General features: G+C 42.7%; 1 protein-coding gene and 1 long non-coding RNA gene across 4 annotated transcripts in view; one reads left to right on the top strand and one right to left on the bottom strand.

The window, feature by feature from the left end:
* The window catches only part of RPF2 (ribosome production factor 2 homolog), a 40,808-nt gene extending 34,469 nt beyond the window's left edge, over positions 1–6,339 (bottom strand). The window contains 2 exon segments of the mRNA XM_090037992.1: positions 3,747–3,827; positions 6,197–6,339. Of these exon segments, the coding sequence (XP_089894118.1) occupies positions 3,747–3,827; positions 6,197–6,301 (186 nt within the window). The 5' untranslated portion in view covers positions 6,302–6,339.
* LOC149873030 (uncharacterized) overlaps positions 6,238–21,128 on the top strand; it is a 31,726-nt gene continuing 16,835 nt past the window's right edge. Inside the window, exons 1-4 of one of the 3 annotated variants that reach the window (XR_016441183.1) lie at positions 6,238–6,367; positions 16,797–17,104; positions 18,452–18,612; positions 19,589–19,630. This is a non-coding gene — a long non-coding RNA (uncharacterized LOC149873030). Of the gene's footprint in view, positions 6,368–15,809; positions 15,933–16,796; positions 17,105–18,451; positions 19,631–21,128 lie in introns of all 3 variants that reach the window. The other 2 variants (XR_016441184.1, XR_016441182.1) reach the window with 2 other exon arrangements.

Genomic DNA, 21,128 nt, shown 5'->3' with positions numbered 1-21,128 from the left:
AAAAACCCAAACCTCTCAGTCATAACCTCAAGGTGGTATTTTAATACAGAATCATGCATTTTAGTTGATAATGTCCCAGGAATTTTACTACATCCCTTTAAAAAGGCTTTGACCTAGTAAAAGCTACAGTATATAAAGAGGAAAGGGAACAGTTACTGAAATCCAAAGAAGCATGAACTAAATTGTGTTCAGTCTGTTTGTTTACAAGAAGCAGTTGCTAAAAGCTGGTATTGCCTCCAGAAAGTACTATTTTAATCCACAGCTTTGCTTTAGTAAATTTATGTGCATGGAATACAATTCATTCCCTAGGGGTCAGCTCCTTTATCTAGTATCAGGGCTCCATGCTAGGGGATGTCTGTGACAGCAAGGAAGTGGAAGGAATCCTTATCAGAATTGCAGATCAGCACAACATTGGTTTCTGTAGAAGAGTAGGGGGTGTGGGAGGAGGAAAATCTACGGTCCCTCCCTTCCCCTTAGCATCTGGAAGTCAAGCGGCACCAACAGTAAAGGGGAAGGACACAGGGGCAGTTGAAATGGGGCAACTGCAGAGCCTGCTCAGAGGCAGCAAACAGAAGCCCCTAGACAGGTCTGGGAATGTGGAAAGAACTAAACACTTACCTGCAGAGTGCTCTCAAACAGAGGGGAGAAGTAGCCCAGCAGGGAAAGCCTGTGTTGCAGAAAGCCCCAGGAGAATAGAGAAAGAATCCAACCCCCTTAAGGTTCCCAATGGGAAACAGAACCTCTGGAAAGGGAAAGCCCTATTTGGAAACACTAGGACAGTGCTGGAACAACCCAGGCTGTTTATAACCTCAAGGGAGGAGTCACTTGATGTTAACTCAGCCCAGGTGTCTCCCCTCAATGCAGGACAGACCAGCTACAGCTAGGGACCAGAAACCAGGAGTGCAGGACAGAGAGCCCAAAAGGTCACAAGCTGTTATGAGAGGAAAAACACCGTGCTGGAAAGCAACTGGAGACTAGGATTGAGTAATGCCCCTACCTATATTTTTGCATTTTTGTTTCTAATGGACTGCAGAGGCTTCCTGGGAGCAACAGCAGGAGTCTGTACTTAAGCCCAGAGGACTGTGGCAGGGGTTCTAGGGTTGGAGGAGCCAGGTCTGTGGGCAGAGGCGTGCAGAGAGTGGATCATGGCTCTGCCTCGAGCCCTAGTCTTGCGTGTTCCCAGCCCAACCTATCTGTACCACTCCTGGATGCCACTCCTCACCTGCCGACAGTCCCACCCCATCTACCCAGCTGTGTGCATCCTAGGACAGTCTCTATGGAGACCCTAGGATCTCTGGGTGGTGACAGAGTGCAGGGCTGGAGCCCAAGGCAGAGGTGTGATCCACTCTATTGCAGGGGTATGTGGGGGGAGTGGATCACAGCTCTGCCCTGGGCCTCGGCCCTGCGCTGTTACCTGCCGATCCTGACTCTAGCTGTCCTGCCACTGGATACTGCTCCACACCTGCCCATAGCTCCATCCCATTCACCCAGCCACATGCAGGGCAGAGACACTTAGGGAGTTTTGGTGAGCTGTTGCCAGGGGGGAAGAAGGGGTGCCGACCTAGCCCACAGCAGTCACCAAAACTCCCTAAGCTGCCCTCCAGCCCAAATAGTTGCCCACCCCTGTTTTAGCTTCACTGACAGGCCTTCTTGTGTGCATGAAGTTAAGCATGTGCCAAGTGTTACCAAGGCAAAAAGCCTTTTTTGTTAATTTTATAAAATCTACAATGGGTATCCTGGCTATGAGTATTAATTAATATAACATTAATATTGTTGGTATTAATGAATGTCAATATTACTTTGACTCTCCCTTCAAGAAAGTAAACATTTAACTTATATTGACACTTTTTTTTGCAGAAAAAATAAATAGACATCAGTAGTACCAAAGTTGCATACAGAAGTGCAGATCACTGCACTGTTTTGATAGAGAACGCAAAAACTTTAAAAGTGTAGTAGGATGTGGTAGCAATGTGATTTTCAGTACAGGTTTCACTTGCTTTATGCAGGTTCCGTACGTGCGAATTCGCTTTTATGCAATGACCCTTTTTATACCAAAAATTCATTATATGCGAGATAAATTCACTCTTATGAAGTGTGGTGGAAGCTCAGTCAGCTGCTTTGTGCAGTGCATTGTGGGAGTGATGTACACCAAAACATAGTCCACTGTGTTGATCTGTGCTCCTCACTCGCTGTCTGCGATGTGTTTCTGTAGTTGCCATCCCAATTATGGCTTCTAAGTGTATCGCTAGCTCATCTCCTACTAATCTCCCTAGTCCATCGCCACCCTCTCTTCATACCAACTAAACATACACCACCACCCTGGACTTGTGTAAACTGTCTGCTGTTGGCAAGTACAAAAATTGTCTTGTAAAAATGGTACAAATGGGTCTGGGAGTCAGTACAGTCAAGGTCTTGGAACATGTCCCTATTTGTTACATTGTAAAGTGGGTTCCCTTTATGTGAATTTGAGTTATGTGCCATTTTCCAGGAACAAATGCATAGCATAAAGCAAGGGAAACCTGTATTTGAAAACCTTATATCTATTTGGTTGGTTGGTTAGGATTTTTACCCCCTTTCTCTCCAGAAACAGTTACTAGAATCTGAGAGAGCTATTCAAAATAAAAGTGTAGAATTTTTTATTCTATTTTTTTTAATTGATCCCCATGACCCAAAGAGTATTTCAAGTGATTCTGATTTTGGGGAGAATCTAAGATGGAACTGAGTGTGAGAAGCACATCCTGTAAATGCAGGATTTTTTTAACAAGAGTACAATAGAAAATGAAGGCATACAACTTAAAGCTGTTGTGTGATATCAGTGAAAATATGCACCAAGGCAACAAGCAAAATGGGTTTCGCTTAACGCTGTTTTGTTTAGCGCTCGGTTTTTCCAGAACCGATTAAGAGCGCTAAGCGAGGGTTGCCTGTAACTTGCTTCAAAGCATGAAGGCAACTTTATTCACCAGAACGAGAATTTATAAACATACTTATAATGCATTTTTTTCTATTGAAAACCACAACTGAAATTTTAGGAATGGATTTTATTGCATCAACTAGAAGTCAAAAAACATCCTCCCATATTTCTCTAGCTTCAGATCTAACTAAGTAGTCAAGTTTCACATAACATTTTACATGTGGAAGATTGTTTTTTACAGAGCTATGGGACATTTCCAATAGTTTTCAGGGACAAGAGAACCTCTCTCACATTTGGGAATCAGTTAAATGACCCAGGTGAAGAACAGTGAAAAACTGAGGTCTAGATAAGTCTGCCTTTTATAGTAACTTTGTAATGAAGTGACAGAACACATGGGTTATAAGTGTAGTATTCAGGGCTGAAAGAGAGCAGAAAATATGATATAATTAAAGTAGAAATGGGTTTTGTTTGCAAGCTGTGTTCAAGCTATTTCAGAAAGTGCACTTGTTCAAACTGATTTTTTTAACTCATTAAGGGTAACATTTTCAAAAGCCCTTAAGTGGCTTTGGAGCCTAAATGTAAGATTCCAAATCCAGAATTATTTTAAATATTCTCTCCTAAATTTTGCACACCTGTAACTTTCAAGGTGCGGATGTTACCTGCTGAATGCATAGACCATGTAGGCAGATTATCATCCCAGAAACCATGCATGTTTCTATACCGTGGATCTGATCCAAAATCCATTGACTCCAAACAAGCTTTGGAACAGTCCAAAATTCTTTCTTGTTCTCATGAATCTCACTTGCCCCTTCGCTATTTGTTGTGTTGTACTTACCAAAATCTTGCACTTGTTTTCACATTTTTCTAGGAAGTCTGAATCAATAATTCCAGATAATTCCACCATGACCAGCTGCTCCTATGAAATAAGTTTATAAAATACATTTGTAAGGTGCTTAGTACCACAAATTAAAAATAACCACTTTAAATAAAAAACTGCATTAAAGTAGATACTCCTCAGAACTGGTAAATACAAAATTTGACCTATATATATTGTTTGCTAAGTGACACAGGAGCTATTGCCGTACCAGAATTAAATCATGACACAGGTAGGTACCTACCGAAATCATGGGGGGAAGACTGCTACATGACACCTTTGATCTAGCTCATTTTGTTGCACTTCCCCCACTCAATTGGCTGGGGGAGGAAGTGTTGGGGGAGGGGAGAGCGGTAGCCGCTTGCTTCTGATTGGCCAGGAGGCAAAACCCGTGATTTTAAATATGCCAGTTTAAAATATACTACAATTTTTGTCTCCTCCTGCTAACTGGTCCAGCGGTCCTAGCAGCCTTGCTGCTGATCAGCTGGGAGGCAAAAATCATGGCATATTTAAAACCATGGTTTTTGCCTCCTAGCCAATCAGTAGCAAGCGGCAGGGCCACCAGGGTCCCCCTGCCAATCAGGGATGGGATGCAGCAAAATGAGCTAAATTAAAGGAGTCGCTGTGTAGCACACTTCTGCTGCAGTTTCAGGAGGTGCCTACAAACAGCATGATGCTTTGTCCCTATTGACTGCGTACACAACACACGTGAATGTGATAGCTGTTTCTACTTCATCTCAAATTTCTGTTTACCCAAAGGATAAGGACCAAAAGCCCTTAATAATTTTATGCTACTTAATACAACTCCACATTTATGCTCATTTGTTCTTAAATAAATGTGATAGTTTAATATCGCCTTCAGCAATGTATTACAGTAATAATTTATATTGGTTAATTAGAAAGTGGTTGAAAACAGTTCCTTTTATCTGTTGACTACGTTTTGCCTTAAAATTTGATTTGCTTGCGTCATTCCTTTTTGGGAAGGGGGTGAGAAAAAGAACGTGATTCTACTGGATCCTTGTAAATCTTTCTTTCTGAAAGTGACAAGAAAGTCTCCACTATTTTTCTAATAATTACCAATGAACACACACAATTTTTAAAAGCATGGTAAAAATTGTGACTTCAAAGCAGATAGTTTAAACATTTTTTTAAATGTACTGAAAAATAGTGAGAAAGTATTACTTTCAAACTCTTTTCTGGTTTCAATTGCCCACAGTTGACCTTTATTTGCCATCACAATCCTTTGCTGTTATGCAAATAAATATCTGAAATAAAAATGAACTTTATTACGATTATTTTCAAAATATGGCTGTACATAAAAGCCCATGTATGTTAATGAACAAATTACAGATCAGGAACCCAGAAATCTAGGTACTATTTCTGATTCTGCCAGTCACCTGTTCTGGTGTTGGGGAAAACTGCCTTTTTCTGCACTTCTCATACAGACAAACAATGTATACCAAGTTAAAATGAATGTACAGGGCTTTACCATGCATCATTGCTCCTTGGTAACAGTTTCTTTCATGCATCCTGTTCTGTCCTGTGGTAAGTAGAAACTAAACAGGAGCAGCTTCCTCCTGAAGGAAACAGAGCCAAGTTTAGCTTCTTCCATTTACTCTGAGACAGGAGTAGGCACTCAAACCAATTATTGCAGAGCAGTGGTTGCATGGAAGTTCCCTTCACCCTTCAAACCTTGATCTGTGGTGTTCCTAGCACAATGAAGACCTCTATTTACTATCTTATGACCAAAAAAAATCCAACCCAATAAGTAACATTTCTAGAAACCTGTGTGAAAATATATCAGTATCAATCCACTTTCTGGTAGACTGGTGTTCCCACCACAAGTCACAATCATAATAGTATATTATGCATCAAAGGCTTGACCTACAAGATCAAGTTTTACAATTTCAAAATGCATTATTTATACACTGCTTAAAACTGGATAACAATCACCTCGGAGCTGGACAGATCATGACCAGTACCCTTCTGACTCAAGAGTGCCGGGTGACAGATTCGGTCACATTCAATGACGTGCATGTGTTTGTGAAGTATTCCTGTGCCTACTCACATTTGAACAACGTTATTGTGCGTGCACACACGTGTGTAAATTATTACCGTGTGCGCAAAAACTTACGGAGCTCGTGCAGGCACAGTCAGACAGGTTACTGCGCGTGCAGAGGCCTGAGCGAAGTTATCGTACACACGCACGCGTAAAACGTGTATGTGCCGAGGCACGTCTGAACAGCTACTGCGCATGTGCAGACCCAAATACTGTGCGCGGGCCAACCCGCCCCGCCCCGCCCCGCCCCTTTGTGACCGTTACTGGCCGCAACAGAACGGCGCTAGAGGCCAATAACGGCCGCAACAGGGCCGAACCCCCAAACGCAGTGAGAGGGATAGCACCAACCCACCTCCACCTCCACCTCTTTGCTTTTGCTTTCTGTATCCAGCGCGGCTCCCTCCGCGGCCGCCATGTCCCCGCCAGGGCGCGCCCCACGTGACCCCAACGCCGCCATCTTACAACCGGGCGGGGCCGAGATGCAGGGGAGCGACGGCTAGTGGTTTCTTTCCGGCCGGCACGGGTAGGGTTGCGCGTGTGCAGAGCTCCAGCGCCTTTTTCCCCCACCCCGAGCGCTGTGCTGCGGCCTCTGTGCTCGCTCTTCCTCTTGCGCGCGTCTGCACCGGGGCCCAGCTGCTCCCTGGGCTGAGTCGGCGGTGCTGGCCTCTTCTCGAGGGCGCTGGGGGTTGTTACACGATGTCAGGGGCGCAAACACCATTCACATAAAGAAACCCAGAGGCATCTTTCCCATGAGAGCCCTGGCCTGGGCTCCCAGGAAAACTCCCCCAATAAGTTTCCACGGTCAAGGAATAAGTGAGGGGCGCTGCCAGCCTTTAAAAGAGCTCCTGCTCTAAGGATGAGGCTGAAGTTGGTGCCTCATTCCCAGTTGCCTTACTATTAAAAAGGAACTGGGAATAAGGCACCAATTCTAGCCTCCTAGTCTATGTATGGGCTGGCTCGCGCTAGAGGCTGGTGAGCCCATGTGCTGATGGCTCAAGATAAAAATGGCATCCAGGCTGACCTTCCTAGCCTGTATCCTAAAATAGTAGTAAAAAATTGAATTAATAAATGAATACACATAGTTTCCTGTCAGATACCTGGCAAAAGGCTTACAGATGTTTTTGGGCCCTAATTGCATGGCCTTGCCCTTGGCAAGTCAGTTGAGTGGCATTCCTGTAAATCCAGGCCTCATGGTTCTCTGCTCCTTTCTCTGTGGCCTCCCTTAGACCTCCTAACATTGTGCTAGTGAGCATCTGTGGCACACGCCTGCTTTTTTGCCAGTGTGCTGTGAAGATATTGAACAGATGCATCTGAGGACTGATCTTTGAGGAACTTCACTGCTAACCCCCTCCTGTCTACCTGCTGCTCCCTCTTGTTTGCTGCCTTCTGCCTGTCAGTCCTTACCCTCTTGGCAATTCCATTAATTAACTAATTATTTTTCTTGTGGCCCTGTAACAAATGCTTTACTGAAGATTTACTGTGTTTTCCTTGTCTAGAAAATCAGTTATCTTCTTAAAGAAAGATACCAGGTTAATTTGACCCAATCCACATGGTAAACCCACGTTACAGTTTTACCCCATTTTTATTTTATCTCCATATTTTTAGTTGTCCTTTTCTTGACTTTTTTTTTCTGTAACTGTCTGGATTATTCCCCCTTCCCTTTTTTCGAGCGTACATTCATCATCATTATCCTCCTAGAACACTGAGACAAACTATTCATTTAGATTTAATTAATAAAGCACATGTTCAGTCTTATATATTTAACATTATTCTTGTAAAAAATATATTGCTTATGTACACAGTGGGTCAATGTTCACCAAACTCTTCCTGGAATACTTACAGACTTTTTACTATAGTGCATGAGATCTTCTGTCAGATTTAAAATGTATGCCATCCACTGTTTCAGCTGTCTAGCTGCCCAGAAGTAGTTCACAAGAAATCTAATAAAAAGTAGGAGGGGAAAAAGCATGGTGAGTCATTACTGCACAGAACAGTGCTTCTCAACCTCATTAGACTCAAAGCATTGTTTGGAAAATACCAGCTTTTCGTTTCTTGACTACAGAAAAATAATATGGCAATTCTTCTGTTGCAAAGAACTCAGAAAGACCACAACAGGTCAGAATATTTTTGACACTGTGGATTCTTATTTAAAAGCTCTGGATTTATCTGGTAAATTGTTTGCTGGTGTTTGCATGCCTAATATTGCATGACACCCCACAACACCCTTAAAAGGGCTTCCCATCACTTTAGTTGAAAATCACTGACCTAGAAGATATTGCAGGATTAAATGACAGATATTTTTCCTAGCAACGTTTTCGTCTGTTCTGTTTAATATAGATGTAAAGCTTTCCATGAGGGTCTCTGTAGAGAAAAATTAATACCTCAAATGCCCAGAACAAAACTATCAGTTTTTAGCATCTCCTGTCGCTCATTTCCTTATTGCTTTCCTCTTCTTTCTTGCTGTTTAGGGAATTCATATATATAAGGTCCCACACTACTATGGGAGACTAATAGTGCTGCAAAGAGACATTTTCATATGTAAGCTATTGTGGGAATGGAGCTTACCTGATGTCTGCAGAAATAGAGTTTAATGTTCATAGGCTGAAAATGTAGGCTATGGCTGCTTGAGCCAGGAGATGTACAAGCTATAGCCTGTTATCATAGTTTCATAGTTGTTAGGGGCAGGAAGGGACCTTACAGATCACAGGGTCCAGTCCCCTTGCACTTGGGCAGGAAATAATGCTGGGATCAAATGATCCCTGCAGGATGGGTGTCAGGATGTTTTCTGAAGATCACCAGGGTGGATGGCTGTACCACCTCTGGGGAAAACCTGTTCCAAACCCTCAGCACTCAGCTTGTAAAGAAGTTTTTCCTTACGTCTAGTCCGAAGTGATCTTCAATCAGCTTGTGTCCATTATTTCTTGTCTTCCCCGGTGGGCCTTGGTGAATAGATGCTCACCCAAACCCTGATGTATGCCTTAGTATACTTACAGGCTGCAGCCAAATCCTGTCTGAATCTTCTCTTCGCCAGGCTGAACAATCCCAAGTCCCTCAGCCTGTCCTCATATGTCTTGGTCTCCAGGCCTCTAATCATGTGTGTGGTCCTCCTCTGGAGTCTCTTGAGCTTCTCCACATCCTTCTTAAAGTGCAGCACCCACAACTGGACAAAGTACTCCAGTTATGGTCTCATCAAGGCCAAGTAAAGTGGGAGGATGACATCCTTTGCCTTGCTTGGGATGCCTCAGTGGCTGCATGCCAGTGTTTGGTTAGCTCTGACAGCTGTAGCATCGCATTGGTGGCTCATGTTTATTTTATTGTCAATCATGACACCCAGCTCTAGTTCAGTTGTGGTGCTGGCAAGCAGAGCACTGCCGAGCCTGTGTGTTATGGGTTATTTCTCCCCAGATGGAGCACTTTACATTTCTCTGTATTAAATGACATCAAGGTGAGGTCTGCCCACTTCACAAGCCAGGTTGGCCTGTATTGCTAGCCTGTCTTCAAGCGTGACAACGCTCCCCCATAGCTTGGTGTTGTCAGTGAACTTTGTCAGATTGCTTGTAATACCATGGAGCCAGTTACCTAACCACTGTGAAGTTGTTGAGGCCACATTTTCCCAATTTGACCATGAGGACATTATGGGAGACCAGGTCAAAGGCATTTTTGAAGTCCAAGTATATGACATCAACCTCATTCCCTTGATCCAGGTGGTGAATAACCTGATCATAGAAGGAAATAAGGTTGGTCTGACATGATCTGCCCATGGCAAAACCATGTTGGCTATCCTTCAGAATACTGACTTCAGTTAGCCTATGTGTGATGGTTTCTTTGATGTTTTTCTCCAGGATTTTACCTGGGATTGAAGTCAAACTGATTGGCCTGTAGTTTTCTGGGTCCTCCCTTCTCCCGCACTGGCTTTTTTCCAGTCTTCTGGGACCTCTCTGGTAGTGCGATGACATCAGCCAGTTCTTTTAGCACTCTTGGATGTAGTTTGTCCAGTCCAGTCCAACTGACTTACAGATATTTATCCTTTGTAGGTGCTCCCCCGCAAGATTTACATCAATTGTGGGGTCAATTGTGGAGGGTGGTCACCCCTACCATGGTCATCCTGTATCCTGTCAAGCAGGCTAATATCCTTGAAATGGTGGAATACTAATGTGAAGTATTCATTCAGGAGTTAGGTTTTGTCCTGGGTGTCAGTTAACAGCTATCTCATTTGATTTATCAGGGGCCCTATGCTTTCCTTGTTCCTTTTGTGACTCACTACATATTTAAAGAAGGACTTTTTGTTATCATTGATTCCAGTTGCAAGTTTATGTTCAGTTTGCACTTTTGCTCCCTGCGGATATGGGTGGCTGCTGAGTATTCCTCTTTGGTACTTCCTGACTTCCATCTCTTGTAGGATTCTTGCTTTGATTTCTGGAGGTCCATGACTTCTCTCTAGAGAATTCTTGGTTGAGCTGTTCCTCAAGTAGCTTAACCCAGTGTTTACCCAGTTATCATCATTAATGAATGATGAAGAGAAGCAGTTCCAAATGCAACAGCAGAGACTCCCTGTGCCTGAAGAAGGGTGCTTGTGTCCAAAAACTTGCAAAGAACTTTTTTCCAACTACTCAGCTGGTGTAATAAAAAATATCAGAATGCAGTGATATATTCCAGATGGTGTTTTCCTTTTGAGTTGAGCAGATAGAGCATGTGTCATCCACCCAGTACAGGTGCTTGATAGAACTGCAGAATTAAAATCTACAAAATTTTTGGAATTTAAAAAAATGGATTTTTAATTTTTTATTTCATATTCTGCCACTAGAAGGAGGTAGATGAATAAAATATTCCTTCATTTAAAGATCTTGATCAAACATTTTGAGTCAGATTCTAAATTAGTTTTTAATTTTCATGGGAGTACATAAATGTAGATTGGTGTTTGGTGATCTCATGCCTTATGTTCTGAGTTCATGCTAGTAAAACCACCCTTTTAATGATCCTTAACTACTGCACTTGTAATCACTGAGTAATTCTCTTTAGTAATTCTGTTTTTGGACTGAATATTGGAGCTCTTAGGCAGAGTTCATGCCATCTCAAGTAAAACTGTGCCAGAGTAAGGACTGCAGAATAAAACTGCTCATTGTCAAAGCATTTTGTGAACATTAAATAACTGGCATAAATCACAGCATTCTTGTAACATAGAGCTATAATTACTATAATCTTTTAATGGATGGAGAAACAGAGACAGAGGTGAAGTGACTGACTCAAGAACATAAGGCCTCATGAAATCAAAGACTAGATAGAACTCAATAGCTTGTCTTAGTAGCTCAGTAGATGGATGATCTCAAACTACAGCTTTGCTTTAGATTTAGGGCATACATTTTAAAAGATTTTTACATGTTACTCTGTTGAGTGTTGCATCACCTAACCACTAGTCACCCTGCTGCTCAATGGACTCCTCCAACTAAAGTCAGACATCAAGGTTCTTCGTAAAACACGTAGTGAGAGAGAGGTGATTAAGAAAATGATCTTCAGAAACCAGTGGAATAGGGAACCATCTAATCCAGAGGTCAGCAACATTTTGGAGTGGGGGAGGAAGGGCAGTTTAATGGACTTAGCTCTGAGCGTGAATCGCTTCAACCTGGCCTGCAAAGGAGCAGTCCTCACTTCGTACTCCCCTCTCTCTCCACACTCCCCTCTTCCTGGTGCTGGTGCTGTTGCTGCTGTGTCTTCTCCCTGCTGCCCAGCCACTGCACAGGCAAAGCCTCCTGCAGAAGCCTCTTGCTCTTCAAATGTTGAAGAAGCACCTCAGATGCATGACCTGAATAAAATGGCTCCGTAGGCCAGATCCAGTCCACTGATTGCTGACCCTTATCTAAGAAACCAGGCATAAAACAATGGAAAAGGGTGGCATATAGGCAAGTAACTTACCAGAGAGAGTTGTCTATTTCTGCTTGGGTTTCTGAGTTAGATACCTGGGCCTCAGCTATGGGCTTGGAAAGTCCTACTGCAGTAGCCTTGGGGTTAGGAAACTCACCAAGCTTGTCAGAGAAAAATGAGTTGAATCCATATATCTCATAGCTCTCATATTACAAACTCACCAGGGGGGACCAGCAGGAATTGGGGGAGGCTCTGTTCCCCCAGGCACCACCTGGGGTTACTAGGAATAATGGCCACAAATTATTAGAGAGAAGGTTCAGGCTGGACATCAGGAGACATTGCTTTACAGTTAGGGCTGCCAGGCTCTGGAATGGGCTCCCAGGTGAGGTGGTACTCTCTCCTACCGTGGGGATCTTCAAGAGGAGAGGCTGGACAGATATTTGGCTGGGGTGATATGACCCTGGCACCCGTTCCTGCCTGGGATAGTGGGTTAGTCCTGATGATCTGTTTAGGTCCTTTCTGACCCTAAGCACTATGATACTATGATATCCTGAAATCATGGCTAAAGGATTGCAGATATATTTTGGGACTCTTGCTTGGGAGCCCTTAGGGGGCTCAGGAATTTATAGCTATGGACAGAGACAGCATTTACTCAGCCTTATGCATGCTGAATGCCACCCAGGTAAATTTTTGGTCTCAGGGAGAATTCTTAAGTTTGCCCATACTGCTTGATATCTATATACTGTACCTCTTTACAGCTACTGAATTTAGGATCCTAGCCATTTTTATAGTTATTTTTCTGTACATTTTAAGCAAAAGTACTTATCATGTACTTAATGTAAAAAAACCAGCAAGTTCTATGCAAAAGCTATTTGTGGGCCAGTCTAGACTCCCTAGAATGTCCAGGTTCATGAAAAAACTTTCAGCTGTTCCCTGTTCTATGTGAGGCACTATGCACGTGCCTCATCAATATTCCATGATGCTCACCAACCCCAAATGTAGCAGGGTGTGCTTCTGAGGCACATTCTTAGGGTCTTCTCACAACCTCAGGCGACACGTAGGGGGTGCACACGGGTGCATATGTGCCCCCTGAGTGTGGTGGTACACCCCCTGCAAAAAGGGGTGCCTGCAGGGGGTCGCTACTTGCCATCCTGCCACCGACACCACCGGCAATCCACAATTGCCCCTGGCTGCTGCTGCCACTGCTCACCCCCCACCCTGCCGACAGTGCCAGCAGCGTTTGCGGGAGCTCCCAGCTTACCGCCGCAGCTCTCCCACCACTGCCACCGCGCTCCCGCTGCTGCCAGCGTAGCTGTGCCACCCCAGCTGCTGGGGGCACGCAGCATTCAGGCTCACAGCCCCAGCCTCTTCCTGCCATCTGCTGCTTGAATACTGAAAACAGATTGAGATAATCCGAAGGTCACCTCCCTGCCCTGTGGTACCTCAGCTTTACCTGCTTCACCCAGGTTTTGCCAGCTCTTAGCATTGGGGATGTTGCCAGCTAGGAGAATCACACCCTTGTTCGCTCTTGCACTCAGAAAAGATAGATTCCCCCTTCCAGAATAGAGGCCTGTTCTGAGATCCCAGTTAATGCTGACAATAAGTGAGTAAAAAAACCCAGAAAAGAATATTATAAAATCAAGAACAAACATAAGAAATCAGTAACCATATGTTGATATGCAGACAGAAATATAAGAACAAACCAACAAAATACCTGAAAAAGAACCTGTTCTTATCCTGTATCTTAAATCCAAGAATGCAGTCCCTTCCCAGCTCAACAGGTTAGAAGGCAACTCCTGTCACTGACCTCTCTGCCAGGACCTTCTGCAGTTTCTCTGTCAGCCTCCTTTACTCAGCCTGCTAGCTGAAGAACTGCAGCCTTCCCTGTACCCAAGAGACAAAATTTTGCTCTCAAGGCAAGGCTTAAGTATAGTTTCTTTTCTGGCCAATCACATACGTCATCTATTGGATTCTCAGGAGGCCCATATTCTGTGTGGGCCTGTGGAAAGCCCTGCAGCTTCTGTGCACAGGTCTGTGGCTCAAGGATTGGGCTCTTAAGTCACCTCAAGACCCATCAGTGAACTCTGGTAGACATCATCCTTGAACTGAGGGACTGCCAATAACTAAGAAGGCTAAGCATACTGGGCTGCATTAGTAGGAGCATTGCCAGCAGATCAAGGGAAGTAATTATTCCCCTCTATTCAGCACTGGTGAGGCCACATCTGGTGTCCTGTGTCCAGTTTTGGGCCCCCCAACAACAGGGATGTAGACAAGTTGGAAAGAGTCCAGTGGAGGACAACAAAAATGGTTAGGAGGCTGGGAGGACAGGACTTATTTAGTGTGCCCAAGAGAAGACTGAGGGGGGATTTGATAGCAGCCTTTAACTACCTGAAGGGTGTGGGTACAAAGAGGATGGAGCCAGACTGTTCTCAGTGGTGGCAGGTGACAGAACAAGGAGCAATGGTCTCAAGTTGCAACAAGGAAGTTTAGGTTGGAAGGACCTAAGGGAAGAACCTTCTTACTAGGATGGTGGTGAAGTACCGGAATGGATTACCGAGAGAGGTGGTGGAATCTCCATCCTTGGAGGTTTTTAAGGCCCTGCTCAACAAAGCCCTGGCTGGGATGATCTAGTTGGGGAAGGTCCTGGTTTGAGCAGGGACTTGGACTAGATGACCTCCTGATATCCCTTTCTATTATTCTATGATTCTGTGATTCTAAATGTATAACTTCTTGCCCCTTCCAAAGGTGCATGTGTTTAACAAAGCAGAAATCTTTCTTGATCTAATTATGACCAGGAGAATATTTACATCCTTGAAAACAACAATTGCTAATCCAATATCCTAAAGATCTTGTGTCTTTTAATTTCTTCCACAACACCTCAACCTCCCCACACTATATTTGGGGTCATGATGTATGACATGATAGGCAACTTAAGCACTATGAGGTAGGTGACAGATGAGCATCAGTTTTACAGATGTCAGTGGCACTCAAATGATAGATTTAGGCACTTAACTGTATGTATGGTTTGGGCCTACATGTGTAACTATGCAATGTGGATATTGTATAGTGACTTTAGTGGAGTTACTGACCATGTAGAGTTAAGCATGTGCATAAATCTTTTCAGGGTTGTTCCCTGTATATTGGAACTGTTGTCTCTATCAGGCAGTTTGGGACTGTTTAGGTATATTTGACTAGAAACTTGTTCTGTTCATGTTCCAGAACTCTTAGAGATGTTTAAAGGTAAAGAGATGCTGCTCTTGACCAATGTTACAAAAACTAATGTGGGACTCACTGAACTAATGAATTAATCTTATTTCACTTCTTATTCAGTCTCATTCTTTCACATATTAATGTTCTCTTTGATAGTATCCCCAGGCCTGTAACTCCCTTCCAATCTCAAAGTACAAGGCAGCCATCCTCCGTCTATTCTAATTCCTTCTCAATACTTCTTTTGTGAAGTCTCCAACACCAATTCATCTCAGTAAAAGGTTATTGTTATTCTTAAAACACTGGATAAAATAGAGTCTTTGTCTAGGTCTCTGATTTTATTTTGTGTTTAAACTGTAAACTCCTCTCCTGTAGGACTGTTTTTCTTGTAAAGTGCAAAGCAGTGGAATTGGGGTTTTAATAAATAATTATGACAACACTGGAAAATAGGAAGTATGTTTTTATACAGTATACAAAAATGTGGAAGTGACTGCCACAAAAAAAATGAACTATAGCCCTGGGGTTATATGAAAGTAGGAGGGTAACTAAAACTGATGACAAGGTAAAATAATGCATTCTTCAGGGAATAAACTGACTGCCTATGGGAACTAGAAACAAGTATTTGCTAAAAAGTTAGCTCAGAGCCATATGAAATAATGTCAGTGTTGTAAGGTGCAACAAATCATGGAAGAGTACTTATAAGGGACTAATATTTATTTCCTAACCTCCGCCATCTGACAGGGTTTCCAGGTTACAAAAGGTAAACTGACCCCATGACAGGAGTCAGTATTTGTTGGCTCCTAACATTACAGAGATACAGTTGTCTTTCCATAAAGCTGTTACTCATTTTTTGCAGCCTAGATCTTGGCTTAGATTGACCACTGTTCTGTTCTCTGCAGAATCCTAATTGCCTTCCTGGCTTGGCTTGTGAAATGCAGACACTGTTTAAGATTTTATAAATGACCGTAGGTGGTTGTGGTGTCACAGGAGGCGTGGAAATAGAATATTTTTCCCACAAGGAGGTGAGAACAGCATGATCACTGTTGAGTGACCTCAACTCAAATGGGAACTGAGAGTGCTCAGTATCTTTCAAGGACAGTCCCTTTTCAGTCTCAGTTCTGGCAGGGGAGAAGGAATATAAAACAAATGGATGTAAAAGCAACTCAGAATGCTTTTCATGATAATCCTAACATTTTTTTTTGCATAATGTAGGTCTTTCACAATGCAGTTTCATGATCATTTACTTATTTTTATTTAAAATAACCTGAGAACTTTGAAACATTTCCATTTCACATTTTGTCTCCCATGTATGAATTCTGTGACACCGTAGCTAAAAACACATAAAAAAAACTGCTGAACTAGATTGCTATGAAGAAAATAAAATGGATAGAACTTGTTAGTCAACCTGTATCATAAACCATCAGAAACATTAGTTTGCTTTAACTCAATAGGCTTTTATTGAGACCTGTTTTGGCAGCATTTTGGAATTACTGATCAGTGCTTTTGTAAGTGTTCCTGTTGACATAGGAATGGCATTTCTTATTTGGGGCAAATAACAGGAGTCATATCACTTAGTTCTAGGAATGAAAGCTGTACACATAGATTGTTCTTAATTCAGTGTTGCTCAAAAGTGCAAACATTTGATTTTTTTTAAAGTGCTGATATTCAATTTTTAAAGGTCACTGGAGTATTTAGCTTGGGATGTTTTATGTAGTAATAGATAAATAAAAGAGAGACCTTTTGTCCTGCCCAGACAACATTATGTCTCTTTTTCTTACAATTTGCTTGTTGAATATATTATTTGCTGTTCTCTAGTGTTTGCTTTAGTGAAAAGAAAATGGGCATGAAATAAAAATAACAAGTTTGCATTCTCACTTTTCATGTAGGAATTTTAAAGGAAACTCAAATGCCTCTTGTGCAGAAGCAGAAGAATGTAATAGTGGCTACAATATGAAGACTGGAAATCCCAGCAAATAAATGAAAAATGAAGTGTCAGGTTTGAACTTAATTGACTTCTGCCCATTATCACCTCCATCTGCTTTACCTAGGAAAGGCTCCTATTTGACTCTTAGGAAGTTTTACATAGGAGGACTTCAGGATAAAGACATTTGTGGATGACTCTTAGGAAGTTTTACATAGGAGGACTTCAAGATAAAGACATTTGTGGATGACCCCTAAGTTTTTAAGGATATTGGTAAGATAGTTCTGAGGAATTTATGATGATTTGGTCAGCTGTAAACTCAGTACTCAGAGTTACTGGTCTAATTTGTTTCTCAAGGACTGAAAACCTGTTTTCTTTTAGAAATGTTAACCAGAAAAAGAGACTCAGACAATTGTCATTGTTGATCTCCCATAGCTCTTGTTTCTCTGGTTCACCACTTCATTTCAGCAGTACCATAGTTACAAGGTGTGCAACCAGTTGAGCCTAGTGCTTGTATAAAAATACACGCATTAATTCTTACTCTCAATAACTTTGTTTAGGTTTTTTAAATAGTTTGCATGTATTACTGTTTAAGGAAATAGGAGCTTCAGTAGCAGCGTACTCCTGTAGGAAATCATATGGTCAGAATAAGCAGTGCACATTGCGTAAGTTGTTCTATACATTATCACGTGTGGTATCTTTCTCAGAAAAGCTCCAAGCTTTTTCTCAAACAAATTTGAGGTATATTACTTTAAAAACCCACAATACCCGAACCCGGTGGCTCTGGCTTCTTTGTTTTCATTATTTGTCTTTCCAGAGATCCTGCAGGCATGCTGTTTACATTTAGGATCATCTTTCACATCCAAATGAAACACAAACGCCCTTGTACGCTCCAGGAAAGTGACTAATTCAGGAGTTTATCTGCTGCAGTCCTCAGAACCTGATTGGTTTTTTAATTACCTAACTTCCAAGGAAGGCATTTGCTTTTTGGTGTGTGTTTCTTTAGTGTCTTGTACAGTATGGCCTATTTTTTAACATTTTGTTCTTCTGACTTCCCTCTGATGAGCTGATTGTTTTACATCATTGTCTGATTTCTCTAGCTGTTATCCAGCTCAGTAACTAACTTTTCTTTTTGATTGTGAGAGCGCTTTGGGAGGCGTCTGATTTAGAAATCATTTGGGTCAACATAGGAAAAAATCCAGTTATTATCACATTCAGACACGGAGGGAAAACTTGTGTAAGATACCTTTTAACTTGCTTCAGTCTCTGTTGAGGCACGCTACTTGGAGGAAAAACGCCAAACAGATTTTGTTTTGACCTTTTGGCATTTCTGTGTAGGGATTAAAAAACTATTTTTTGTCCTTATTTTGCAGCTGTAGAAGGATATCCAAACCTTTAACATTGCTTATGAAAAGGATCAACAGTTCAAGCTTCAAGGCGTTAGGTTGAAACATGTTTTCAGTTTCTAGTCAGGCTTCATCCCAACCTCTGACATTTTCTGCATTCTTTAACTAGTTTTAACTCTCATTGCAGTTTCTGTCATTCTGAGCAGGTTGATTTATGTAAAGCATGCTAAATGAAATATGGGAATTGTAATAATTACTGTTTGTTTTAATTCAGAGCCAAAGGACTCATATTTCTCTAAGCATCAGGTGAGGTCCATTCCCACAGTACCTTCAGATGAAAATGTCTCTTCACAGTACTATCAGTCTCCCATAGTAGTGTGGGACCTTCTGTACATTAATTCCCCATACAGCAAGAAAGAAGAGGAACATAATAAGGTAATGAGTGGCAGGAGATGCTAAGAACTGATAGTTTTACTCTGGGTATTTGAGGTACTATTTTTTTCTCTCTAGAGACCCTCATGGAAATCTTTATATCTGTACTGAATAGAACAAAATAAAATGTTAGGAAAAAATATTTGTTATTAATCCCGCAATGTCTTCTATGTCAGTGATTCTCAACTAGGGTGATGTGGAGTCCTTTTAAAGCTGCTGTGGGATGCCATGAATTATGCAAACACTAGCACATGATTTACAAGATAAATCCAGAGGTTTCAAATAAGAGCCCAGCGTCAATTCTGACCTGGTGTGGTCTGAGTTAGTTGCAACAGAAGAATTGCTTTATTATTTTTCTGTAGTCAAGAAATGAATGAAAACTAAGAGCTGGCATTTTCCAAGCTAGGACCTTAAATAACCCTGACCTTGAGCAACTCACAGACAAAATACTTGCAGAATTAGCTTAAAACAATGGTGGCCAACCTGCAGCATGTCAAGTAGCCTTGGCAGCTTTTTCATGTGGCAGACCTGGGAGGGGATAGGGAACAAAATGGCAAATAAGGCAAGGAGAAGAAAGAACAGCATGTTGGGCAGGAAGCACAGCACAGGGTAGGAAGCAGAAAACAAAGAAACATATTAGACAGTGAACAGAAGGCAGGGAGCAGGAAGCAAAACAGCCAGTTGGGCAGGGGAAGGGGGATTGAAGTGGCACTCAGGAAGGTTTGTGGGGCTAATTTGTAGCATACCTGGCAAAAGGTTAACCCCCAGTGGTTTAAAAAAAAGAAAACATTTGTTTGAATCTGTGTATGTGTGTTTTTTTATTTGGTTGAATTATTCATGGAATAACAAGCCTCTATTTTTTGAGCCACCTGAAGAGGCTAGGACTTGATGTACAAAAGAGGAGGAAATACCTACTGAAATTCACAAATTAGTCTGCTTTGTCAGATGTCTCAATTACTATTGTCTGCTTTCTGCCCAGTTCTTCACCTGTTTACATACATCCGGGGAAGACAATTATCAGGTAATATGTTGATGGAAACTAGTGTAAGTGCCTGAAAGAATGTGCTTTAATTTTCTTGTGTATTTGAAGATGTAACAATCTTGCAGACGGTTTGGAAAAAAATGCATAGCTGTGAAGTGTAAGGACAATCCCAGGTCTTCAACATAGGTTGGTTTAAAGGAGACACGTCTTTTTCTTGGCTATAACATGTTCTTCATCAATTCAGCTAAGTTTACTGTATTTTTCCTTTTTCTGTTTGTATTAAATATTATTATCCTTTTGGTGCAAGTAGATAGCAGACATTCAGAGCCTTGCAGGTAGTTCCAGTGAAGAGGAGAATTGAGTCACGTATCTTGTATGCAATCATTTTTATGTAAACCTGTAAGGATGGGAGTGTAAGCAGTCTTGTGGAGTTAGCCAAATACCTGAGTCAGCAGGGGATCCAAATCTGAAGGTGATGCTATGCAAAGAGGTCAGAGTCAGACATCTAATCAATACACTCTCCATGTTTGTAGTACAGGTCAGGTCAAAGGTGAGGTGCCAGGGAGTCCAGATGCACAATAGGATACACAGATGTAAAGTACTGTGATCTGGGGCCAGAGCAGGGTGCAAAGCAGCCTGCTGTGCTGCTACCAGATGTGAGGCACTGAGCAGCCAGAGTCTAAAATAAAACATTTATAATTCTCTGTGTATAGATTCTAATTACTGGGGGGGGCGGTTCACTTAAATTTTAAGTCTTCTTGGATTCTGGTAAACGCAGTAAGCTCAGGACCTTCATTTAGGCTTTGGCTGCTTAATGTCTCACATCTAGTAGAAACCCACCCCTTTCCCCCGTTTCCTGGCCTCCCACCCCCGTTTCCCCCTGCCTGTGCTTGCCCCTCCCCAAGGTTTGCCTGCCTCTTCAACTCCCCATTTTCTCTCCTTGCCTTCTGTTGCAGCTTTGCTTCTCCAGAGGAATCACCAGTGGTGGCAGCAGCTCCCACCCAGCTGCAGCCAGTTTGCTCAGGCAGAAGCAGCAGCAGCTCCTGGCTAGACAGTGTCAGGGCTGGAGGAATGGGAGCTGGCATTGGTGATGCATAGGGGGTGCACATGGGTGCACGTGCACCCTCCCAGAGATTGGCTGCTCTCGCCACTGCCAGCATCATCTGTGGGCGGTTACCACTCACCATGTCCCCCCCTCGCTGCCGACCTATTGATGCTAGCCAATTGCTGGTCAATGCTTGCCATCCCCCACTCCCCCAGGCCACTGACACCATTGCAGCCACCTGCTGGTGATTCCTGCTCACCACTGCCATGCCCCCGCCACCGCTGCTGCCTGCAGGCAGTTGCCATGTCCCACCAGCCTTGGGAGGCACGAGACGTTCATGGGAGCTGAGCCAGAGGCAGGTCAAGCAAGCTGCATTATCTCCCAAGTGCTCTCCCTGAGACATGCATATGGGTCTTCTCCATACCAGCTGTAAACCTCCTTCCCCACCAAATGAGCCATTTCAGCCCAGGGCAGGCAGCAGTGCACCAGCTC

Source organism: Crocodylus siamensis, chromosome 1, assembly GCF_052110815.1.
Source record: "Crocodylus siamensis isolate JL-2025a chromosome 1, ASM5211081v1, whole genome shotgun sequence".
Lineage (NCBI taxonomy): Eukaryota > Metazoa > Chordata > Crocodylia > Crocodylidae > Crocodylus > Crocodylus siamensis.
This window is presented reverse-complemented; position numbering and strand designations above follow the sequence as displayed.